The 27,103-nt window shown below is 38.5% G+C and overlaps 1 protein-coding gene across 1 annotated transcript in view; it reads left to right on the top strand.

Annotated features, from left to right (window-relative positions):
* The window catches only part of Pkhd1 (PKHD1 ciliary IPT domain containing fibrocystin/polyductin), a 427,258-nt gene that overhangs the window by 120,665 nt on the left and 279,490 nt on the right, over positions 1–27,103 (top strand). The window contains exons 33-34 of the mRNA XM_048805732.1: positions 644–800; positions 18,429–18,641. Coding sequence (XP_048661689.1) covers positions 644–800; positions 18,429–18,641 — 370 coding nt within the window. The remainder of the gene's footprint in view (positions 1–643; positions 801–18,428; positions 18,642–27,103) is intronic.

The following is a 27,103-nucleotide window of genomic DNA, read 5'->3' as shown; positions in this document are numbered from 1 at the left end:
CTTCTCTGGCTCCTTCTCCCAGTGCTGCTCTTTGCCTCTCACTCAAAGGTTTCAGGCTATTCACTTGTCATCTGAAGTTGGACTGCATTTCATGTATGCATGCATGAGCTTTGTTCAGCACCAATGCACGCACCAAGCACAGAGGAAAGGCAACAATAATATAAAAAAAAAGTGGGAGGATAGATCTGAGCACTTGGAAAGAGGAATGTTCCTATAAAACAGGGACACTTGGCAGTAGAGCCAGTGAAAAATGATACCAATTACATAAAGCAAAATGCCACCCATCAAGCAGAACATTTTAATTCTCCCTATTCCAGGCTATTTATGACTTTTTGTCCAAGACTCAATACATGTCTGTAAAAATAAAAAATGGAATCAACTCCATCTGTTAGGTAGAAGGGAGCCTGTGCTGGAAAAAAAGAGTAAATTCCAGGGGCTGAGCACTGAGGCACTTGGAGTATAACTTTGTCTCTTCCATAGTTTCCTCCTATTTGGGTTAGTTATATGAGGAAGAGAGGTGTGACTTGTTTTATTGAGACATTTAAAATATTTAAATTAATTTTAGTTTCTTTGAAAGTTTCTACAATGATTGATCACCTGCATAATCTTGATAAAAAAAAAAAAAATCCTCTCTATTTCCCAGGGCAACTCTTCCTTTCAGTTCTGCCGGAGATGGTCCAAGGCTTACAGTTGGTTTCCTGAAAAAGTGCCACAAGATGGCGACAACGTCACAGTGGAGAATGGCCAAGTCTTCCTGCTGGACACCAATACTAGCACCCTCAACTTACTGCACCTCAAAGGTCTGTGCAGTTGGAAGTTCGGTGGCATTATTCTATGCAGTTCTATCACTTGTAGTGGGTAGTGGGGAGGAGAACATTTTCTACGAGTTCTGGCATTTAGTTGGCAATTTATTCTCAGGCCAAATTGAGATTTTACTATGAAAAGGAAGAAGTGTTTGGGGGTTCAGAGTCAAAGGCCATCCTTTTGGTGTTTATAAGTACAGAGCTTGATTAATTTAGTTTTCAAAACCAAAAAAGTTAACTGTGCTCTCAATGAACACGATGCTCTCCTTAGACCATTTATAGTCCTGCTCATTCAGGGCAGCCTCCACAAGATAACAAAACACCCCGAAATGGGGTAATACTGCTGTCTTTGAAATTCCCTGCCAAGGAAGCAAGGCCTTCCTGCTTTTACCCTGTTGTGGTTTTGACTTCATGGTCCCATGGAACATCCTGTAAATTGGCTTCCTCATTGCAAAACCAGACACCAAGCTCTACGATCTAGGAAATTGGAAGAAATGAAAATTCAGATTTCAGTTCCTCCCTGACTTTGCCAAATGGCTAAGCAAGTTATTTTACATCTTTGTGTATTTGTTTTCTTATATGTTAAACAAGAATCAAAATCGTTGTCTACTTTAGGGGTTGATAGTACGGAATGGTTATCAAGTGATTGTGCTCATTGGCAAATAAAAATTGCTTGGGAGACGTGATTTGTTATGGATGTCTATAAAACTCTATGCTAAAACATTATTCTTTACTACAAATACACCTAATACAAATATTTGTTCTTGTTAAAGTAAGAGCATGGCTGTAAATAAAGTATTTCAAAGGGATAAATTAATGTAATTTGGGTGCCTGTGTATTACAGACCCCAATCAGGTTTTTCTGACTAGGTATTTTGTCATTCTGTAGTTTGGAAGATGTCCCCCCAACCACCACTTACCCATCCCAGTAGGAAGGAGAAGAGTTTTCAGTCAAATCCATTAATTGGTTACCTTCAGGGGGAAAATGGCCTGTCAGCTTTGACTCTTGCCCCATCTTTGGAGTGTGTATGTGTGTATGTGCATGTATGTGTGTGCAGCTAGTGGCTATGGAGAGTGATCTATTGACAGCCATCAGCTGTCTAAGGACTAGCAATGACAAAGGAAAAGGCCAGACTCAGAGCCTCATCTCAGAGCAAAGATTCTTTTGTCAAGTCTTTAAGCAGGGCTCTCCCCTTGGGAATCCAATTCTCCGGGGTACCATCAGGTGCTGAAAGATCTTGATCTTACATTACCACAGTCATGTGGGAGAAGTTTCCTAGCCCAAAATCATGGATTACTAAATCTCTGGATGTGCTATTACTTTCAGGTAAATGTTCAATCAAGGAATGGTCTTCATAGGACAAGATACCAAAGATAAAAATCAGGCATCAGAGAAACATTAAAGGGCGGGAGCAAGGCAGACATGTGTAATATATACATGTGGCTTCTTACCCTTGTAGATTTCAAGATCTGAACAATCCAAATACTTTGCCCTCTATAATGGTTTTCCTTAATACTCCTGGTTTAAACAATATTTTATTCTCTGTTATTAAGAAAAAGTGAGATATGTTTGAAATGACAAAACTCACCTTCTAAAGAGTGAAACTCAGGTATCTGTAGGATCCCCTCTTTCTTCTGGGTAGGAGGACTGTTGGTAAGAATGTGAAGATAAGTAGTGGACATCATCTTCTATATAAATAGTACAAAGGAGTTGAGTAGGGAGAAGGGTTGTATAGAGAGACTTCTTGAGCTTTTTATCATAGAGACAAGAGTTATAGCTTTTAGACATAGTAGTAAAAAAGAAAGAACCCTGATCAAATTTTGTTCAACAGATATTTTGTGAATGCTTATTAAGTGGCCTAGGAACTATCTGTAAAGTATACAAGAAAAAATAAATAATACTTAATATCAATTACATCTAATATGTATAAAAGAAAATGTAACTGGGGAATAAAAGCAAAGGAGTAAAATTTCTAGTTCTAAAATAGGTGATATGGGCAGTGAGGAAGAACGAGGACTGTGAGATTAGAGTTGGATTGGAGAAGGTAGGAGTAGCATTTCATTTGCATCTGAGACATGTTTTGATCACATAGATATAATATCTGCCCCAAATCAAAGCATGGGGAATCCCCCTAGCTCATTTATTGGTACTGCATCTGTTCAGTGGCTCAGGTCAAAGACATTGGGGGCATCCTAGATTTCTTTCTTCTGCTCATATCCTATGATCAGTCTATCAGTGAATGTTGTTGGCTGAATCTTCAACATGTATACCAAACATCAAAACTTATATTTGTGTTGATTTAACCCTAATACCAAAATTTGGGGCCAGGACTATGACAAGTTGTCTCTACATTGGTTCCTGTTTCTCCATTTCTTTGTCTTCCTTATAAGCAAAACCCCAAATTCATTTGTGGTAGTAGTGTACCCAGCTAAAATGCTGGGTTTTCTGGCCTCTTTGTTGCTAGACATAATCTTGTGGTTAAGAGTGGGATGAAGAGATGTAAGAGGAATGTTGTGTGGGAAACCTAGGAAGTCTGCTAAAGAGAGCTGATCCAGTAGAAGGCTTATACATTCTTCCTTTTTCTTCTTTTCTGCTTCCTGTCATGTAAATGTAACAGCTACAGCGTTGGCCGCCATTTATCATGAGGTGAAGAATGGGGAAGAAAATGGGAGAAACCCAAGACCCTATAACTTCAGAATTGCTATATTAGCATTGGACTGCCTACCTCTGAAATTACTTTTTCTGATTGAAAGATAAGCCTTCATTTGTTTAAGTCACTGGTATTTGGCATTTATGCTGTATGCTAAAGTAATCCTAGCCTTTTATAGTCAATATGCTTTAAAAATATGTCAGATCTTATTACTTCTCTCCTAAAAACCCTCTAATGGCTTCTCATCTCACTAGGAATAAAACCCAAAGTCCTCTGATTAATGTCTGATTCCTTCTTTGATCTTGTCTTCCCTATTGATTCTGCTCTAGCTCTTCTGTGAATATACCCGCTGTAGGTCCTTTGCCTGGAATATTTGTCCTCCAGGCCCACATGACTGGCTCACTCATTTGCTCTTTGAGAAAATATCAACTTACCTAAGAAGATCTGATGGCCATCTTTTCCCAGTTACTACCTCTGTCCATTATTTGCTATCCTTTTGATTTGCTTTACTTAATTTTCTTAATAGTTCTTATTACTATATGACATATTATAAATTTACTTGTTTGTTTACAGTCTGTCTCCTCTACTAGAATAAGCTAAAACAATGTGAAGGTCTTCACCAATTTACTTACTGTTTTCTCTTCAGGGTCTAAAATAATGCCTGACATATAAAAAGGGCTCAAAATTATGTGTTGATTATTAAATGAATGGACCAATAAAAGGTACAATGGACCAATTCAGGTACTGAGTGAAATTTAATAAGTGTATTTTAAAAATCCTTGCTCTCTTAAATATCATTTTCTCAACTAAGTTATTTGGATTGTCTTTATTTGTTTTCAATCTGTATAATATACACATGTATGCACATGTGTATATGAATACATAAACACATTTATTCACATATATACATGTATAGTGTATCCAGACACACATACTTGTGTGTGCATGTGTAACGTTATGAGTTCTTAGGAACACAAATTGGCAAATTATTTTTCTGTTTTGAAAAGGCATTTGAAGAACAACTTTAGTGGTAGAGAACAAAAACTCTTCAATATGTAGTTGATAGACTATAATTCCAAATCTTTAATATCTTCTATGATCTATAATATGTGTGAAAGCACTTGAAGTATAATATAGATCTATTTGAATATGTGACTGAATCATTATTATCATCACCACCAACAGCAATTCACTCTGAATATCTGTTACTGCCTGTCTTTTTCATGTCTATTCATGATATCAGAAAAATAGCTGAGTGGAATTTTTATTTTTGTGATTCAATCTACAGGTTGAGAGAAAGCATGAGATTTTCAAGTCCCCAATTAATTCTTTCAAAATACTTTAAGTGAAAAAAAAAATAAAGTACTATGGTAGAAATTCTTTCTCAGCGTTTTCTATGCTACAAAGAATGGATTCTATAGGAAGTATATATACTTTGAAAAGATTAGCGGTAAATGAAAAGGAAACTGGATCACTTAAGAAGCACACCAGGAACTACTTCTTGAAGAGATGCATCTGCTGTATTATGTTTCTATTCATAGAAGCCAGAATCCCAATGTACAGAGGATGAGGCTCTTACAATCAGAAACCTAAACTTCTACCTGTGGGCCCTTGGGAATCTTGAACTCTGTGCTTCACTCATATTTTACCTTAAAAGAGACTTAGCATTTTTTTTCCTTAACACATATGACTTTATAGAATAGAAGATAGGATTATAAACTTCTTGGTGGGCTTGGGAAATGGCACCAAATAGTTTTGTGCCATTATTTATGAAGCTCTATGCATTGATTTTTTGAACTTTATTGAAAAATGCCAGATTTTTTTTGTGTGACCATAATAAGAGATTCAGTTATGTTAATTATTATTTTACTTTAATTAGTAAAAGATCCAAAGCTTTCATCTACTTACTGTCTCTACTTCTTCCTTCCTGCTCTCCCTCCCTCCTTTTAAAAAATTACTTTAGGGGCACCTTTAAGCAAAAAAAGAGAATTAATCAACTGATACTAATGATCTGGGATAAAAAATATGCATATTGTCTTGATTTCATTGATTATATTTTTTGTCCTTTTATGATAAGATATCCATTGACCATAGGCATTGCTGAATTAAAATTTATTATTTTTATTCCAAATAATTTTGATGAACCATAATAACAAAGAAGCAATGTTACCCTCTTGTCAAAACCTTATGCATCCTGAGCAAGGATTTGGGAATTCAGTCTGTAGTCAGGGAAGCATTCATATTTCCTCAATGAAGAAATGAATCTCTTTCTAACCTAATGGTCAAGCACCTTGATGTGCGGTGGAATAGAGATGATGACCAATACAGACTCAGTTAGGGGAGCCTGAACTTCCCCATGGTGTTGAGCTTTTAGCTTCTCTTGTACACACACACACACACACACACACACACAGTATCGTAATTTTGATTGATGAAGCTATTAATTTGCTAGACTTTAGTAATATCTATAAATGTCATATTGTCTACCTTGAGTATACACAATAAAAAGGAAGATGTTTTGTGGTTTCTTGCTACTTTGTTTTAAAATGCTTGAGCAGAAACTTGTTTCCAGTCTCTATTGCTGCTTAATGGTGCACTTGTCCCTTGTAATGTGACTCTCTATTTCTTGGTCTGCTGGTGTATACTAAACCTTATGCATCCTAAAGCAATTAAATGTGTGTAAGCCTTTCAAGCCAGAAAGAACTGAATTTGAGTGTAACCTTCACCACTTACCATCTCTGTGACCTTGGGGACCCCATGTAATCCTTAGGTTTTTCCTAAGACAATGCCTGATTATAACAGCAACAGTGACAATGATAGCTAGAATTTATTGTTTGTTGTGTGGCAATATTTCCATGGATTGCCCTCCTTGTGTAGATGGTTTGAGTATGAAATGAGGGAATATATGTAAAGCCCTTATTACAGAGTCTGGCCCAGTTTAAGAAGTCAATTAATTAACACTGGTTGTTGCATTGGAACTAACTTAGGCTGAATATCAGGCCTAAATTATAGTTTTACTTACAAATAGTTACTGTTTCTATATATAAAACCAAACTAGATTTTTGAAAGGATTATGTAATAAAGACCTTGGGTTGCTTTCTTTCTATTACCTTCAGAATGCATATGGAAGTATTTTTCTTTCTATTGAGAGAGAGGGAGGCATACAGAGGTTGAATTAGTATCACCTGTTTTGCCTCCACTCACCTTGTTGGACTTTGTGGAAATGGAGGCATGTTTTTCTTTTGCAGCTTGGAAAGTGATCACATTTTTTCTAAACTTTTTAAAGATTGTTTTTAGTTCATAATGCTGAGACTCTCAGATCTTTCTGAGTCTATTATAGATGAGATTTCTATAATATAAAAGTTCCTGGTCTTATTTGTTGAGATGAAGTATCTTCTCTTGACTCACCATCAGGTTCATTGTCAAGTTTCTTTATCATTGGCAAAGGTTTGAGGATTTCAGAATGAGGCATCAAGTGCTGTACCCAGCAGTCTTCTATCCCAGGGATTGCATACTTTGTTTTTCCTGAATTAGGTAACCCCTTATAATGCAGTGATCTAGGCTTGTCTTGAAATATGGCTGCCTGAAATATCACTCGTGGTCTTTCTTTCTGTACATCAAGCTGATGTGTATCCCTTGGGAAATTACTCTAGGCCTATAGTTTCACGACTTTACAGATACCACCTTGGATTTGAAGGAAACCCATCTGAAGGCAGTTTGGAGTTTGAGACCAGTGACATATTATGCAGTAATGTTTCTTCTTGTAAATATAGAACGTCTTGATGAACATGAGATGTTTTTGTAGGCTGGTACAATTGGTTGCAAAGTGGTAGATTTAAAATAATTTATCTTCAAGTTAGCTGTAAAAGATTGACTGAATTGGCTCCTTTCTTAGTTCAAACAGCTGCTCTTTGAGGCAGGGGATGGGATGATTATGGCAGATAATACAAAGTTGACCCACTCTGGTTTGGTTAGCAAACTGGGGCCTGAGTTCAAGTTTAAGGCAATTACTGACTCTCCTATGGCATTGAGGAAGCCCTCTCACCCTTGAATTAGTGCACAAGGGGGAAATTATAATGATTCCCTTCCCTTTGAGGGGGAAAGTGCTTTTAGAAGTCTCTCCTGGATGTTACTATTGTTTGTGTGAGCAGCCCAGTGGAGAAAGAGTGGTACCGAAGATAATTAACTCACGTCTGGTGTTAGCAAACATGGTGCTTCAGAGGGGGCCTGTCTGTGAATAACCCAAAGGGGAAGCTTGGTGAAGTCAGCATCAGGAAGAACTAACCTGAGTGGTTTTGAAATCTCACCTTCAACTAACTCTCTTTACTTTGATCGCCTTTGTATGGCAGGATTTTCTTGGTGACAAGTTGGTGTTACTCATTTTATGGGGGGAGTTGTCTATCAAGTTAAGTGGATAATTGATAGATTTTTTACTTGGAAAAGAACTTGATTTACTATTATATTTAATTCTTCACAAATTTAATATTAGGGTGTATTTTCTTCTTCTATCTTTGGGGAAGTTTACAGAGATCTAAATTATAAGCTTATGTTATTTTTCTGATATGAGGTTCCTCTCCCAAAGCTCCTGGGTTAATGCAGAAATATTTAAAGGTGACATGATTAGATTGTGAGAGCTATAACCCAATCAGTCCATCCTAATTTGAATGGATGGGTGGGGGTGGCTAGAGGCAGTGGGTCACTGGGGACAGGCACTGGATGGGGGCATCTTTCCTGTGGCCCCTCTCCCCCTCTCTCTGGCTCCTGGCCAGCATGCACAGAGCAGCACTCCTCTGACACACCTTTCTGCTATGATGTGCTGCTTGCTTTGGGCTCAGAGTGATGGAGTTGGCTGACTATGGACTGCGCCTCTGAAACCATGAGCCAAAGTAAACCATCCCTCCTTTAAGTTGTTCTGGTCAGGTATTTTGATCACAGTGATGAAAATTTGACTAACATGGCTTAGGAAAGCCAAATCTGTTTTTGCTTACCTTTATATCACCAGCACCATCATGTCCCGCAGCATGTAATATGTACTCAAATAATTGTCGAATGAATGAACTAATGAATGAGTTTCTGACCTGAAGAGACTGATGAATGTTAGTTGTGAATTTGTCTATAATTAGAGTCCTTCCTGGTATCCTCAAATGTTAGTGGTTCAGTCCAGACAGTGACCAATTTCATTTGCTATTTGTATATCAGGAGATCAGAGACAAAGGCTTTTTAATGTGGGGGACACTTGGCTCTGAAACCCCTTGTTTTTCCCAATCAGACAATGACTTACATTATTTACCTCCAGAGAACAGTCCCAGACACACTTGATTAGCCTTAAATGAAAGATAAGACACTGCTGTGAGAAGGGGCATGTTTTCAGTACATAGGCAGACAGACAGATAGATAGATATTTAACAATTTACAGTTTTATGTCTTGACAACTTGGATATTGTAATATGAAAAATGCTACCAAATGGGAGCAGTCTTTTCCTAGCACAGCAGCTATAATATTTTCAGTAATGAAAGATAAACGTTTCAAACTTCCTTACTTAAACCCTTCATTGGCTTTCCATTAGCCTGTAAGTTCAAGTCTAACCATAATATGGCTCACAGAGTCTTTCATGACTTGGTTTCTCCTTACCTCTCTATTTCATTTGTTGATTAATGACCCCTACATCCTATTTATCCAGACTGGGAATGGAGCTAGAAATCTGGGATACTTTGGTATCTGGGATTCTTGTGCAGATGAAAATATATTGAAAACTGAGCTTTTGTTTACTATGGGTTTTCATGCACTGGACAATATTCCTGGGGCCAGGTAGGAGATATTCTCATTTTTTATATTATTGGAAGAAATAACTTCTTTCATTTAGAATACTTTTATGGTATAGCCAAATCATATGTACAATATTCAGAGAATAATTATATTTAGAACCTATTGAATAAATAGATTGCTCAGAGAAGTGTATCAAATAGCAGGCTGGTCAGAAATGTGACTGGATAAATGTTAAGGGAACTTTGATAAAGAGAAGGAAGAAGATTATTTCAATGAATTTGGTAGCTAGGGAGATTTTTATCTATTTATCTGGGGGAAAGACAGTTTTTTTTGTTTGTTTGTTTGCTTTGTCTTCTTTGTTTCTCTTCAAAAATAGTTTTCTTTCTGAAGTCTTAAGTGACTTTTTAGAAACCCATGGAATAGCTGAGGGCCTTGAGCACTTAAATGCAAGAAGCTTTTTTGATAAAACAATGTAATGAGGGCTGGGACTGTGACTAAGTGGTAGAGCACTTGCCTGGCATATGTGAGGCACTGGGTTTGATCCTCAGCACCACATAAAAATAAATAAACAAAAATGAAGGCATTGTATCTGTCTACAACTAAAAATATTTTTTAAAAAATAATATAATGACTTTCTGGAAGTAGAAAGGAAATCAAATTAAGTAGTAATTGATAGCAGTAGCTATTGACAAATGCATTTAGTTATATCTCAAGTGTTTGAGTTCCTTTAAACATTTCTGTATAGTTTGTCTTTAAAAAATGTTTTTATTTTATAACTAGAGTAGACTTAATTCACATATAAGGCTAATGTATTTTATATTTTGAAGAAAAAGCAAAATCTGAGTTGTACCTTCCTTTTTTTCTGTTATCCATAAAATAGGCCAATTCACTAAAATTTGGGTGTTTCCATTTACTGAGAGCAGTTCATTTTCACTATGAGGTTCTGGAAGTGGAGAGTGTATGTTTTCACGTTTATTTTAGCAGCTGACAGAGGGACTGGAAATTAACAGTAAATGTTAGTTAAATGATTTGAGTATTAATCTGTAGTTCCAGGTTTGTATTTCTCAGGCTGTTTTAGATGACAGTCAACATCATGAGACAATGGACACCCACTCCATACAGCATTCACTTCATTTGCCTGTAGCAGTGTATGAGTACCTTTAGTTCTCAGTGTGTGGTCCCCAATCCACAGCAGCAACATCACCTGGGAACTTGCAAGTAATGCAAATTATTGGGGCCCACCACAAACCTACTCTGGAGGTGATGCTGCCCAATCTTTGTTTTAAGATTTCTAGGTGATTCTGAGGCATGCTCCAGTTTGGGAGCTACTACCCTGAAACAATAAAATGAATCTTGTAGAATTCTCAGAACTGGAAGGCAATTAACCTCCCCTACTTTCTCTTTTTTCTAAAGGCTATGTGACCTTTGCAAAGAACAGTGGCAACTAAGCTGGCCACATTGAACGGGCTTATCCTGGGCATAGTATTTTTAGCTGATGAAAACTCTCTCTTCCAACTGCTATTATATGCAACTCTAAGTCAGTGATTTTATTTTAGATATATATATTTTTTTACCTCTACATTTTCCCCATTTGGCTTCAGTATCAGAATAATTAAGGAATTAATATGTGGCATTAGTTCTGGGGAGGTATATGATTCTTTTCCTGTATCCTGAGAACATTTTTGCAAACACTTTCTAGTTCATATTTTCTTTTTTTAATCAGGCAGAGACATTACAATTAAAATACCGTTAAAGTGATTCTGGCAAGTATTGCAATAAGCATGTTTTTTAATTAAAGGAAGAACAGGGGGATGCATAAGCAGCATCAGCTAAAGGGGAAAATTTCGTCCGATATCTATTTTAATTGAAATGAAAAGCAAATGGAAACACAGCAGCAGCAGCAGCCTTTGCCTGCCCGCGTGTGCGTGGCTCCGTCCCAGGTTGCTTGGTTTAGGTGTTCTGTGCTTGATTAATTAGTACCCAGTCAGAGCGTCCATTCCCTTTGCCCCCAATCCTTAAAGCCTGATTTATGCCTCACATCCCCCATGAATATGTGAGAGCTCAGGCATCTATTTCCTGAGCTGCTAGTGGATAGGATTATGGAGCGTGGACTGAGCTCTTGGGGGCTCTCGTTTGCCAGCCAAATTGATTTTCCGCCTCTCTGGCTGGGGACAAGCCCACCTCGAAGGCTTGCCAGGCTCTGCTCCAGTGGATCAGGCACAAGTCTAATCCGGATCTTTCCAACAAAGGAAACTGTGTGCATCCCCATCACAATGCAGGTTTCCGGATGGATGTGGCTGCCTTTGCTGGGTGCTACACTCCTGTTCTTCCTGGCCTCCTCCTGGCTCCCACTACCACAGCCCACAACAGTAGGGCACAGTGATGAACTCCAGCTCTGCCCAGATCATTCAGCCATACTCGTGATGGAGGCAGAGTCATATCTGTCCGTCCAGGATGGTGATCATCTCTATTCTTCAGGAGAAGGGAATTTCCCAGGTTTCCCTTACTATGATGTGACAATTTAACAATTGAACAGTAATGAGATACAGGCTGCTAAAAATTTTAAGAAGAAAAGCTAAATGGCCGTTAGTCAATGTGAGTAAATAAATGGGACGGTTTGCACCTTAAAATTCAGGTAGTTCAAGCTTTGAGTAAATGAAATATCTAGTCTGGTGATACAGATTATTTAATTAGTTGGGGTCCTCAGATCTCTGCCTGGTCTCCCTTCCATTCACCTCCCACCTTCCCTTTGCTTGTGATGGAGTCACTCTTTGAGTTCATCTTATCACCTGACACTATCTCCTCACCCAGCCTGCTGGCTCTGGCATTGCCTTGATCCTTCTAAAAATGACATTAAGTGTTTGACACTCTCATTACCACTTTTATAACCCTTGAAACTTTTCTTAAAGCCTGTGTCTCTGCAGCCTTTCATGTCTTCTTTCATTTATCTAATTCATTGACTCACTCTCAAGAATCTCTGCTACTTCTCCTCATTCTAGTCTTTAAATCTGGGTGTTTGATAGTCTCTTCCTCTTGTGACTCTCTGTCTTCATTCCACATTTCCTTTCCAAGAGACCTCATTCACTTTCACAGCCAACTTGCCATTTTTACTTGAAAAATATTTAGTGACGACATACCACATTCCCCATGTGCCAGGAACATTTCTAGGCACTGAAGAAGCTATGGCTATGAACAAAAGAGATCTAAATCTTTCTCTTGTGGAATGTACTTCTATAATGAAAACAGTAAGTAAGTAAGCGAATTATATTTTTGTTGGATTGGCTTACTACCACAGAGCAAAATGTAGTGAGTAGAGAATGCACATTGAGGTGGGTGGGAAAATTTGCACATGACAAGGGCCATTGCTATGAGGAAAGAAAGCAAGTCAGAGTACTGTGAGCAAAGGGTAGAATAGAGGGAGACTGGACCAGAGAAGGCAATACTGAAGAGGGTCGCTGGCTTTGACTCTGAGCCATCGGAAGATTTTGAGCAGAGATAACTGATATGGTTTACATTAAAAGGAAAACCAGCAACACTGGGTGCTGTTTTGACAGTTGACCTTGAAGCAAAGTAAGGGCTGAATAATCCAGAGATGAGATGAAAGTATCTTAGACTTTAGAAGGATTTATGGAGGTGGTGAAACGATCATGGAAATATTTGAAGGTAGAATGCATCAGATTGCCTGAAGGTTTGGTTGTGGGACAGGAGCAAAAGTCGACCCTATGGTTTTCAGAATGAGCAACAGATTGGAGTAAGCCATTCATGGAAATGGGAAAGCTATGGCATGGTCCATGAGGCCATAGGGGGAGTTGATTTTGGATGTGCCAAGCAGAGAAGCCTGAGAGGCATCCAACTAGAGATGTTGGGTGTATGAATCTTGAGGGTGGAAGTCAGGCTTGCAGATATAAATTTGGGAGTGATCAGCAAGTAGCATAGGATGATGTTTAAAATCTTGAGACAGGATGAGACAACCAAGGTGGTGTGCACAGTCTGATAAGTGGCCAAATTGTCTTGGGATATACCAAGTGTTGGTTGGGATGATCAGAGAAATCAGATGGAAGGGACTAAGGAGATACCTGGGAGTTAGGAGGAAAATCAGGAAGATATGGTGCTAGGCAAGTGAGAGGAAAGAATTTCAGGAAAGAAGAAGCACCCAGGGTGTCACAGTCTGCTGGCCACTCAGGAGAAGTGAGGGCTGAATTTCTCAGCATGGTTGCCATTTATGACCTTGACAGGAACAGTTTTGACAGAGAAGACAGGCAAAGGCCTGACCAAGGAGGGTTCAGAAGAGAATGGAAGAAAAGAATTGAAGACAGGAGGGATGGCCAGCTCTTTTAAAGAGTATTATTATATGGTAAAACACTTAGGCTCTATTTTTTTCTGTGAAGGGAAAATAGAACTTTAAAAAAACACAACAAATTATTTTGTGGTCATTATAGAGGATGGTTAATTGTAGGGTTAGCCAAAAATAGGTTTTGATGTGCCTTGCAAACATTAGCTAGCTGTTAAAAGTCTCTTTTACTTCCCTTTAAAAGAAATAAAAGAGATGTTTAATGGAAAGAAGTGATTACATGTAAAAAGTTATGATCATTTACTTATTTTAGAGGGGAAGTAACAATAATGATGGTTGATTGATTTTTATAAAATTACTCAAGGTCACTTGTGGGATGTAGTCAGCTTTCAGGAAAGCAATTTAAGGGTCACAGTCAAAGGCTGGTCTCAGCCCTGCTCTTTATTTTAGCTTTCAGAAATGGGGTCGAGCTCTATAAAGTGAAAAGATAAAGTCCTCCCACTGTCCTCCCATTCTCAAGTCACTGTCCTGTGAAGCAGGCCACTCTGTATTTATTGTAAAGCAATAAAGCGTGAGGATAGAAATCTTGAGGTCTTGGTGCAGATCTGGAGCACATATAAGCTTTATTTTCACAAAGAGAAGCTTTCACTCTGCTTATTGCTTATTGTTTCAGGCAAAAAATAGCTGAATTCCTCATCAGTCTCTCCTCTTAATGTACCTAGATGCACTTGTATTTGCCACTGATGAAGTGGGGAACAGTTGGTTTTTGGCAGGGGTCAGTGATGTTTGCGTTAATTAGTCCAACTGATAGCACTCTTCACAGTAGAAACTATTCCTTTTCTTTGAGTAGAACTCTTCTCCCTTCATTAACAGCATTATTGGTTCTGGTCAGTAACCAATGTTTCAAAATTTCTAAAATTTGTTTCGGTGTATTTAATATTTTGCTTACTGCTATAAGGGACAAAGCCCAGGTTTATTCATTTGTCCATTAATCCTTATAATCTGCTTCAAATCCTTTTTGGAATGAGGTGAGGTGTATCCCCATTAACAAAATTAAAATAAACCATATACAAATAAGCCATAGGCAAAAGTACTTAGGTTAACACATGTTTTTTCTTAACCCTAATTAGTAAAAAACTACCATTTGTAGAAATGGGTAAAATATGAGCTTTTCTATAAGGTGGCCCTAGGTTCTAGTGCTTGGCTCTACCTCTTCTGGGCTGGAGGAGGTCTGAGCTTCTTTCTCCAAGCCCATGTCATGCTTTGCAAAATAGAGGATGGGAGGTTGACCTTGAAGACTTATTTTAAAAGTCATTTCAGACAAAAATTTAAAGATTTTTTGGTTCATGGTAGTGCCTAACAAAGGTTAGCACCCTTGTTTTCCTATAGTCTAATTTGAATTGTTGACCATACATAGATTTTTCTCAAGTGAAATTCTAAGTTCACTGCAGCCTAGTTGGTGTGGGGAAAGCATGAGCTTCATGTCTCCATTAGTGTCAAATGTGCAGTTGATTGCACTCTTAAAGATGGGCATGTTCAAGGCTCTAGAGTGGGGAGGACCCTCAGTGTATACACGATTCTACCATCCACTTTGCCAATGAGAAAACACACTACACCTGAGTAATCTGAAGCCCAGAGATTTTTTGAGGGTCACTTAGAACCTGATAGCAGAGTCAAGATAGGAACTCAGAGTCTGTACCCCGCCTTTGCCACTTACTCATCAAGGTCATTTTGGATTTCCTGATTATTTGAAATAAAGAGTCCTGCCATGCAAATCCATGATCCAGCACTTGAACATATTTAGTTATGATGTTAATGAAATGTGACTGTGTATGAAAGTTTTAGTTAACATAAATATGTGAACCACATCAGAAGATGTGTTTTTTTCTCCTTGTTTTCAGGGGGATTCATATTGATTACTGCATTTCTAGGTGCAATGATAATGGAAGGGAAAATTAAAGTCAAAATTGCTCGTGGTTCCTATGGACGTCTGGTAATCAGAGTACAATTGCTACAGCATGAGTATATAGACTGACAGAAGAGAGTTCCCTATTTTTGCATTTACTTACCTTATAGAATAATTTTTATGATGTGGTCCAAAGGGAAAGTCAGGACTGGTAGCAGTGAGATGCTAAAGTGATGGGACAACGGTAGCAATAGCCTGGGGAGCCGAAATGGTGAGTGTGGTGGCAGCAGACTCCATTACATTAAGAATCCGGTAGCTATCAGACCCTAGAGCAAGGACCTATAAGTATCATTTTAATAACTTTCACCATAATTCTCTGAAGGAGGACTTCTTCCCATGAACATCTTACAGAAGGAGAAATTGTATGCCTGGATGAGGTCTGTCAATCTAATTGTGGCTGAACAGAAAGAGTCATGAGGGGTCAAGTCCAAATAAATATCTTGTGCCTGTTACTGATGGTGTGTGGCTTGGAATTTGTGAGTGAAGACTGAAAGTCTTGATGAAGTGAGGCAAAGAAAACTCAAGAAAGTTTCAGAACAGAAGGTCAGGGAAGAAGTGGCCTCTACATTTGACTATTGGTCAAACATTTATTAATCATTATCTCTGCACTAAGATGAAGGTTAAAGAAATAACTAAAGGCATCTTAGCCTTTTCCTTCTCTACCTCTCATTCCTCCAGAGTGTGATTAATCACTCTCAGTTGTTATTTCTGGACAGAAGCAATGATTCAACTCGATAATTTGGCACACTGGATATAGGAATAAATTTAGCAGGTTCGGGTCTTTGCTGTCTATAGCTCCTCACTAAGATTCACTGTGTAATAATGGAATCTACCCTTTGAGCCACTTTTTTCTGGGGCGGGGGGCGAGGAAGGGAGATACTAGGGATTGAACTCGGGAGCACTTGATCACTGAGTCATATCCCCAAGCCTATTTTGTATTTTATTTAGAGATAGCTCTCACTGAGTTGCTTAGTGCCTCGCTTTTACTGAGGCTGATTTTGAACTCATGATCCTCCTGCCTCAGCCTCCTAAGCTGCTGGGATTACAGGCATGAGCCACCATGCCTGGCTCCTTTGAGCTATTCCTAACATGCAAATTCAGCAAAAGAAATTCTAAGCAAAAGAAGATCAAATGCATAGGATTTGAGGTCTGATTGAAAACCAACAGGCAGGCCAATATATTTGGAATATGCAGTAGTCAGCTTTTTATTACTATAATGAAGTACTGGGTGCAGGTTACTTTATATAAAAAGAGATTTATTTTGACTTAAAGTTTAGAGGCTAGAATTCCAAACAATATGGTGCAACCTTTTGTAAGGTCCCCCTTAGCTATTGCATGTGGCAGGAACATGTGCATATCTCTGTGTGGTCTCTCTCCCTCTTCTTATATAGCAACTAAGATTCAATCACAGGGGCTAGACGCTAATGATCTAATCGAATCCAATCTAATCACTTCCCAGTGGCCCCCCCTTCTAAACGTAGCATGTCAAGTTTCCAGCCTCTTACTTCCATTAACATAAAACTTTGGGGTATAAACCGCTGCATGAGTTTGAGGGGGATCAACCATATTCAAACTATAGCAGAGCAGATGAATGAAAGAGTATATTTCAAAAGATGATGTTGGAGAGATGTTCAGAGATGGGTGGCAAATCAAGAGGGGTCTTTTGTAGCTCAGTATAAGGACTTTGAATTATTCTGAACAAGATGGGAAGCTGTTATAGGGTTTGGAAAAGAGAACCTCTGGTGCTTCCAATATAGTCACAACTTTAACCACTTCTGTACAGAGTAGAAAAGTATAGTGCAGTATGTTTGCAAACCACTTTTAGCAGGAAGATAGATTTAATGGCTTGTTCATGTTAAGTGTTTACATGTGATACTTTAATTATTTCAACATTATTGAGAAATTGTGTATGACATGTAAATATTTTAAATCCTTCTGAAGAAAGATATTATAGAGATAAGAGTATCTTTTTGATATTGAATTATTTGCTCTCACTATTGAGAATAGTTTTATCTTAAAATTATATTTCTGTGTTATAGATAACTGGGACATTAGAGCAGAATGGTGTCTGAATCAGTTAAGGTTATGGGTTGTAAATAACAGAAGTTTAACTCTCTTTTAAAAGGAAACATATCAGGAAGGTATTGGGTAGTGTACTGAATCAATGGAAATCAGTTCGCAAAGCAGGCATAGAAACAAACAGGAATCAGGGCATTGGATAGGGAGGTGACAGGTGGAGGTCTCAGAAGCAGGAACTCTTCCAAGACTCTTTAGAATACCACCACTGGAATTAAGATTTAATCATTTCCTGTCTTTTCTCCCCCTTTGCTTCACATTCCTTTTGAAATTTTATTATGTGTCTTAAGCTATAGTAGGAAAAGAAAGTCTTGATTGGCAATGTCCCTCAAATCTATTCAATGGAGGCAGAACTCTCAAAGAAATTAGTGTCTATCATCAAAAGAAAGTATAATGGATGATACCAGTTAAAAATGCCACAAGTGACATTATGTTAGCCCTAATTGTATTACCTTTTATTGTAATTCTTTTACTTTTGGCACATTTCTTCTCTCCCTATTTTTTTATACTTGTTTCCCAATTTTTATAAGCTTTATTTTGTAAGCTGTTTTTATCTCTTGTTAAATGATAAAGTTAGAAGCCTTCTAATGCTTTGTTTAACCAGTCCTAAATTTCTGTATGTTTAGATTATTGTCTTGAAAAATATTACAAATGAAGCTTTAGAATGCCTTACTTAACTGGCTTAATAAAACATTGTTTCTATTCTTGAGTGTCAGATATACCCTAATATAGTTCTGGAAAAGAGTGTAAAATAAAATAGGTCTAAGTTCCAGAAAAAGTATATAAATGAAGGGGATTTCATCAGGCATTGGAACTGTCAAAAATGGGTGAGATATACCCTCTTAGGGACTGACTGTTTTCTCTTTGTCTATTAGGGGGCAAGCTGATTTTTATGGATCCAGGACCCATCCAGCTGAGGGCCCACTCCATCCTTGTTTCTGATGGTGGAGAACTCCGGATTGGATCCAAGGGCAAGCCTTTCCAAGGCAAAGCTGAGATCAAACTCTATGGGAGTTCCCACTCTATGCCCTTCTTTCCCTTTGGAGTCAAGTTCCTGGCTGTGAGGAATGGAACTCTTTCCTTGCACGGTGAGTGAGGCAGTTGACTAGAGGAAATGAAATAGGGCTCTGTATAGTAAATGTGCAAGCAGTAAAAATCGATGTATAAAAATGGAAAATTTACATCTTTCACTAATCAGTGAGCATTCATAATCTACCTTTATGTGCTTACAAGTCTTTGTGATTAAGCAAATGCCAAAGAAATCCCCAGTGCCAATGCTTACAGTCAGTATGATGAAACTGAAGCACAGTAGATGAGTCTGATGTGTTTTGAGAATTTTGAAAGTTAAAAGACACTTTGCCTTTCCAGCTGTGCGATGCTACTAGGTATGGAGAGTGAGACCTCCTTTCCCTCTGCTTCTTTCATTTTTATCTTCTCTTTCCTTTTCCTCCTTTTACCCTATTTCCTCTTCTTTATTCCCTTTCTTCCTCCCACCCAACTTCCCTCTCCATTTATGTTTTCAGATTAGACTGCCATCAGTGTCTATTCAACTGCTTCCCCAAAGCCCTTCCCTCAGGGGGTGTCTAGGATCTCACATGACATAGAGCTTGCACATTGAACACACGTGAAATAAAGCTATTTCCTCTCTATATAAGACTGTCCCCACTTCTATATTATATAGAAAAGAGTAGCCACTGATGTGAGGTGTATAGTGATGTATCTATCAGAGAATCCCAGGCACCTCTGTGGCTCATCAATCTTCTCCCTCACCACCTGAGGTCTGAAACAGATTTCCCCTCCAGCATGGTGGTATATCATGGTTAAAATCTTTGCATAATGTCCCTGGCCTTTTCCCAGGGCCAAAGGTGGGTCTGATGACACTGAGGCTTTAGAGAAAAACTAATTTTCTTTTGCTGTCAAGTATGCAAAAGAGTGAGCAATGTGATTCACTGCTTTGTACCCAGAAAGTCCCTAATGACCCAACATTCACTCTACTTCTCAGAATAGTATAATTCACCATTATTAGGTGCATAGAAGACTCTTTTGGGGAGAGTGTATAAATCTAGATTTCTGGGTCTCATCCCCAGAGTCTGATTCAGTGGGCCTGGGGTGGAACCCAGGAATGTGCATTTCAATGGAACCTACATGTGGTTTGATTCAAATGGTCCCCTGACTGCACTTGGAAATTCACTGATTTTAGTAGTTGACAGTTGTGGAATCAGAAATTGGTTTAGTTCTGTTACTTTTGAGCTATGACTTTAGACAAATTAATCTCTATGAAAGCAGAAAACAGCCCCCATGCTGTGCTCATGAAGGGTTTCTGAGTATCTGGCACACAATAACACACAAGCAGTATTAGCTATTACTATTTTGATTATATTCTTTTTCTTTTTCCTAAATCATGGAGTACCCAGTACCAAATATATCATATTTTCTTTTAGGGGGTAAGGAAATGTTGAGGGGGCAGAGGCTTTTATTTCAAAATTTGGCATAGGGCCTGTCCTGCCTAGCAATTTTTGTCCTTATTAAATTTTGTGCCTATCTCTTCATCAGCTAGGAGAGGATTTAGCCTTGGAGATTATGAGTCAACAACATTCCCAGGCACCTTTTGTTCTGTTCCCACCACCCAGTGAACACCTTTAGATTTTAATCTCTCCGGGTGCAGCTGCTTTTCAGCACAGGACAACCACTGTCCCTGGACATGGTTAGAACCAAGTTCTTGGAAACCACTTTCGTGGGCCCTAGCATACTCAGAAGTAGAGCACTGCTCAGCAAATCAGGCCCTTTGCAGCCTTGATTTTGAACATACAGAAGTACAGCCACTGATGGATTCTAATTTAACTACTCCTTGCGTAATACTGTTCCCATCCTCTCTCTCCCTTTGTGTTCTTCATTATTGCCCTTTGTAACCCTTCTGCTCTAGCTGATTTTTATCATAGATTAAAATGCTAAGCAAACAGGCTTTGATGTTCAGTTGTCACAAGAAAAGCTGGAGTTGAAAGCACATTTTATGTCTTTCTATAATTGATGAAACTTTCACACACTCATGTATAGAAGACTTTCACCAGACATTAAACCACCCCTTCTCCCATATACAGCTGTACAGGACAGGGGATGTTCTGAATCTTGGGTGGAGTTCAGATTATTTAGTAAGCTCTGTCACCTGCTCACTTTGATGTGTTATATGATGAAAGGGTTGTAGGATTCCTCCAGAATAAAGGTCTGAGGTTTGGGTGGTTGTAGTGAATAAGGAAATTTCACTCTTGCCTTTTGCTTTGGCTGTCCCATCTGCCAATCCAGCTTCACCACCTCGAATAGAGTGCCAATCACTTGTCACTTTTCAAGGGGGTCGCTGTCAGCCTGGGCAACTTGAATTTTTGACAATGTAATTATGGCTCTTGCTTCCACAGTGGGAGGCTGAGCAGAATGGTGGGACTTTTATTGATTGTTCAGCAGGGAAATTTATCAATGTCTCTCATTTCATTTCCAGTTCCTCCCTGAGAAATTTGGTTGACAGTTTCTTAGGAGAAAAGCAGTATTACGGCCTTGACTGGACTTCTGTCTTTGTCCTTTTCAAGAAATTACAAGATACAGACATTAAATATAAATGGAAATTTCCGAGAAAAAGCTACTATGTAGGAAATGATTGAGGAAAACACTAGTACAATTGTTATGATCATAAGAATTTAGTAGAAATAAATAAGGGAAAAAAGCAATGTAAGTAAGCAAGTTTAGACATGGCTGGTTTTCTTTCTGTAAATACCATGTTGTCTGTATTTCACAGTTCTTGTGAACACTGTACTGTATTCTATTATTTTGGTTGCTAAAGAGAATAAGGCTGTGGTTAAGCACAATCCAGTGTTCATGGAGTAAGATGTGTATGTAGAAGTGTGTTCCTGATTAGTGATTTTCAAACTGTGTTGCATGGAACCCAAATGCTTCCCGGAGGGCCTTTCAGGGTTCCAAAAGCTGAAGTATTTGGAAGTCACCTTCTCACTCCATTACCACTCTTCAAGGTCCATAGAGCCATGTGAGAAGATGCGATTTTGCTTTGCAAGGACCAGGAAGTGTGGGGTGTGTGCACCTGAGTGCGCATGCATGTATGTGTATGTGTGCTTGAGTGAGGATATGTTCTGGGAATCATCGCACCCAAAGAAAGATAGTTCCAGAAGAAAAGTGTTGCTGGGAAGACAAAACCCATAGGTACCCTCTAAGTTACTTCAACTAAAATCTTAAGATTTTGACTTTTAATTCAGGATCTAATATTTCAAATTGACTGAAGATCATAGGGAGGAACAGTCATCTTTGGTACAATATTTATTATTGTATAAACTGGAGCATAAAGTTGAAGTCATTTGTCATTTAGGCTGAATAAAATGTGTGTGGGATCAGGCAAATGAAAATGCCTATTAAGTTCCTGGTACAGAATCCGGAGCATAGAAAGGTCTTATCAAATATCAGCAGAGATTTAAAAGATTGCTGAAATGTTTTCTCTAATTGGACCCCAAATTTGAAAGTTTGATGTTTCCCAGAATTTTGAAATCTCTCTTTATCCAAGAGCCATTATATACTCTATTTTTTTTTTTAGTATATATTATGGCTTTCCTCCTTCCTCTCCAGGGATCTTGGATTTCTTCAGTTCAGAATTGAAAGGGTGTTCTGCCTTCCCCTAATTTTATCACCACAAAAAAATTAGATGGGATTTCATGGGAAACAAGCTGGTATGGTGTGTTAATTGGCTGCAAGGCTACACAAATGGGAGAGGTACATTTTTAGGGATGTTTGGGAGACAGAATAGACTTGTTTTTCTTTGATCACTATCATTTTCCTCCTCCTCCCCCCACCCTCCTCCTGTGTATATGTATGTATGTTATAGGAAGTTGAACCCAGGGTTACTCTACCACTGAGCAATATCCCTAGCCCTTTCTTTATCAATTTTTATTTTAAAATTTAATTTAACTGTTTTTGTGTTGCAGTACTAGGGATTGGACTAGGACATTACACATTCTTGACTAGCAGTCTGACACTGAGCTACATCCCCAGCCTTTTAATTAATTAATTAATTTTGAATTTTGAGATACCATCTCACCATGTACTTGCCAGGACTGGCCTTGAATTTGCAATCCTCCTGCTTCAGCTTTCTGAGTTGCTGGAATAAAGGTGCACCACAGTTCCCAGCTTCATCCATATTCCAATGGATATTTTTTACTGTCCTTTAACAACACCTTGGGCTGGTACTTTTCATTTGCTTTCCCATATTACAAAAGTCAGGTTTAATGAATCCAGTTTAAGCCTTCAGTCTTGTACTTTTCAAACATTCCTTTCTCCCCCTAAAAAGCTGTAGCAGAGGTGCTTGGAGTGGTAGGCATGCAGTCTGCTGCTTCATTCTTCCTTCCAACTTTCTTGTTGTACATTCTCTTGCTGTGGGCAAGTAGGGGAGAGGTAAGGCAAGAAATTGAACAAGCTTTTCACTTAACTGTGCAGTGTGTGTTCTTTTGGGTGTTGCTACCTCTCTGGATAACACTGGCTGACTGTTGATTCTCTCTCCTAAGGTGTCTGCATGACATCATTGGAGCCTGGTAGGAGATCTTCCCAGGGCACAGTTTCCCAATCTGGAAAACCCACCAGGGTTTGCAATATTCTAAGCTTCCACCGTGGGGTTGGTCTTGAATGGGGTACCAGAAAGTTGGTTCAGGTCCGTCTACCTTGCCTAGAATCCACTTGATCATAGGAAGTTTTTACAAATCCTTCCCTACCCATAGATGCTCCACTCATCACCTATTTCACTGTCCTGTGCATATGCTAATTCTTACCACTGCTCAGAGGTGTGAACAACAGCAAATATGCTACATATGCAAGCATTTAATCTGGAAAAAAGTCCATCTCCCCTGCTCTCAGGAAGCTTCATGGGGATATGTACAAAGCTCTCTGTCTTTGCTTATATGGAAAAAAATAGCCTCATGCATTCTCTGAGGTCCTTTGAATCTTCTCTCTTTATCACTTATAGCCTGAATGGGGTCTGCTCCAGAGATGGCTGAGATGGTAGATTTAGATTAGTCTCCTTTAGCTAAGTCCAAGTAGATGCCTACTCCCTAAATTTTTAAGGCTCCTTCCAAGGTGGGGTGCTTGTCATCTCTTGTCAAATGCTTGGTTCATCCTGGTGGGTTCTGCTCAAATACATGTAACATATGTACACAGGGACACTGGTTCAAAACAGGGGAGCCATTGTTGTTTTGTTTGTTTTTATAGTATTTTGTTGTCATTTAGGGCTGGGAAGGAAGGAAGATGTAAAAGAATGGAGAAATGGAGTGTGAGGAAAATTAAAAACATTCCTGCAATGTTAAATTCTAACAAATTTCAATACAGCTTTGGGGTTTTGGTCACCTGGCATGATGTAGCAGATTGCGATTAGACAGTTAACACTAGTGTATGTGAATCTAGTGTAGTTCAGCATGGGAAGACAGCCAGGGACAGAATGGCTAGCTCTCCCTTGAGTGCATGAATAGTGGTTCTTGGTTCTATATTGTCCAAAACATAACCAGCATCACCAACAAAAAATAAAGCAAAACATTTTCTCTGTTTTGTTCAATAATGCTTCAACAAGGCCAAAAATAAACTGTATTGTGCACGGTGGCAGAAACTTCCTTCCAAAATCTTATTGATCTGGACAAGAGTGGTGATGAAACAATCTATAAGAAAGGGATCCCTAAATTAATAGTAGAAACCACACTTTAAGGAACTTTTAAAAACACGTCTAAGTGAGCATGCTGTTTTTAAGGTCTTTTAATTTTAAGTGTTTACATGTAAATGTATACTGCTAATTAGAAATGAGTTCTAGCTATTCAATAATCCAAGTACAGCAGGAACCCCACTTAGAAACACATTGGAAGGTACTTCAGGTTTCTATATATACTTGAAAATGTTGGCATTACTCAGGTCTTTTTTGGTTGCAAGTGACAGAAAACCCAATTCAAGCAAAAATAAGGGCATTTATTGCCTCATATAACTGAAAAACCTTGAGGCACAACTGAGTTCAGGTGCTCTAATGAAAGCATTAAGACTTTGTTTCTCTGTAGCTCTTGGTTCTGCTTTTCCCTGAGTTGGCTTCACTGTCAGGCAAATTCTTCCCTCATGAAGCAGAAATGGGGCCCTGTTGCTCCTGATGAAAAAGATGATTACCTATTTCCCAGAGCCACTTGACCTTTGGGTACACTTTGACATTCCCCCGCTTTGTTATGGCTTAGATCCAGAATAACCCTCAAAAAGGTCATGTGTTAGAAACATGGCCCCCAATGTAGCAAGGTTCAGAGGTGGGGCTTTTAGGCAATGATCAGATCAAGGGATTTTGATCTCATCAGTGGATTAATGCATTTAATGAATTAATAATTTGAATGGAATTCTTGGGAAGTGGTGAAAACTATGGGCAAGTGGAGCATTGCTGAAGGAAACAGGTCACTGGGGGAATGCCCTGGGAGGGTTTAATCTTCTCCCTAGCCACCCGCTTCCCAGTTCATGAGCTGAGCAGCTTTCCTCTGCTGTGCCTTTCCATTATGGTGTTCTGCCTCACCACAGGCCCACAGTTTGGAGTTGGCTAACCATGGACTGAGACCTCTGAAACCATGAGCCAAAATAAATCTTTCCTCCTCTAAGTTGTTCTTGACAGGTATTTTTGTCACAGTGATGAATAGTTAACGTAACTTTCTTTTTTAACCCTTAGCTTTTAACATTACCTATTACATTTATTTTATTAATTATATTTATTTCACTTCCTCTCCCAGTAAAATATATATACATCAGAGGGGAGGTAAAGAGAAAATACTGGGGAATGATATTGGCCAAATTATATTGTTAGATTGTGCACATGAACAGATATGTAACAACAAATCCCATCACTATGGGAAACTATAATGCACCAATAAAAAATTAAAAAACAAAACTAAACGAACCAACCTGTGAAGTACTTCCTTATAAAATCCCAACTGTTTATAAAGTAGTAAAAATGGTACCTATGTTCTTATGGTTCTAAACTTACACCTCTATTTTCTTTTGGCTGGGATTTCATATGATTATGGAGGCTGGGAAGTTCTAGGATTTGCAGTTGGCAAGATGGAAACTAAGGAGAGACAAAGTGCTGTTCCCAGTCCAAGTCTAGAGCCTGAGAATCAGGAAAGATGATGGTGTGGGTTATTGTCTGAAAGATGGCAGACTGGAGATCCAAGAAGAGCTGATGTTTCAGTCTGAATCTGAAGGCCAGATAAGACCAAAGTCTCAGTGGCCAGGAAGAAGTTCCCTTATCTAACCCTTTTTTGTTTATTCAGGTCTTCAATTGATTGTACACGGGACACACCCATTAGAGAGAAAAGTCTGCTTTGTTCAGTTTACTGATTTAAGTATTAATGTCATCCAGAAACGCCCTCACAGACAAACCCAGAATTACATTTGGCTAAATGTCTGGACATCCTTTTGTCCAGTCAAGTTGATATATAAAATCAACCATTGCAGTCACCAAAGTGGACCCCATTTTCTAGATATATCTTGGACACATAATTCAGACAGAGATCAAGCCTCTTGTCTTGACACAAAGTTTTTCAAGGGAAAATAACTAGGTCTACAATCTTTCTCTTCTGCTCAGGATTTCTAGCTTCCTTTTCTCTCTACAGTATGGTTGAAGGCATCTTCTCTAGGTGAGCTTGAGTTTACTCAGTCATGGAGTAGTCACTAACCCATTTTCCTGTGGATTAAGTGTTAAGATCTGGGTCCAAATTCCATCTCTAGCAGGAACCAGCTAGGAGTCTTTGAAAAGCTTCTCAGTGTTTAATCTGTCACATCTTGAGATGATGCTAAAACATTTCTAATGGTGGTATTACAGTTAAGCCAAGTAAAATATATAAAGTACTAAGCACAGAGACAGGCATTATGCAAGTACTCAATAAAAGCTTATTATTGACAATGTTCTTGTGTGCTTCCAGTTTTGATTTGGTGAGCTTGCCTCATTACTATTCTAAGAAGGATGGCATATTTTTTGTTTGTTTGTTTTCTAGTAATCTCTCAGCCAGAAATCCGGATGTCATTCTTCATACCTCTTTTTCTCTAATTTCTCATATTTTGTCTATCACCAAATTCTGTTTAATTTTGTGTTTACTCATGAACCGACATGTTTCTCTCTATCTCCCTTATTGTCACCTTAATTTATGATACCTTTGACTTGTGCCTGGAGTATTGGATTAACATTCTAATTCATCTTTTTGTTGCTGTTCTTTTCCCTCTCCAATTCACATTTGTCCTGGAATCAAGGTGATATTTTTAAAACACAATTCTGTTTATAGCATTCTGATGCTCAAAATTCTTCAGTGGCTTCCCATTGTTTCTAAGATAAACTTCAAAATTTCTGCCATGACTCTAATGTACTAGCTAACTTGGATCCTGCCTAGACCTTCTATCTTGTTTTCCTTCCTCCTCATTTCTATTCTCCAGTAGTAAACTTCTTTTAGTTTATTAACTGGTTAATATAGTCCAGCTTTTACACTTTTTACATTTCAAGTATCAAAAG

Source organism: Marmota marmota, unplaced genomic scaffold, assembly GCF_001458135.2.
Source record: "Marmota marmota marmota unplaced genomic scaffold, marMar, whole genome shotgun sequence".
NCBI classification, from domain to species: Eukaryota; Metazoa; Chordata; class Mammalia; order Rodentia; family Sciuridae; genus Marmota; species Marmota marmota.
This window is presented reverse-complemented; position numbering and strand designations above follow the sequence as displayed.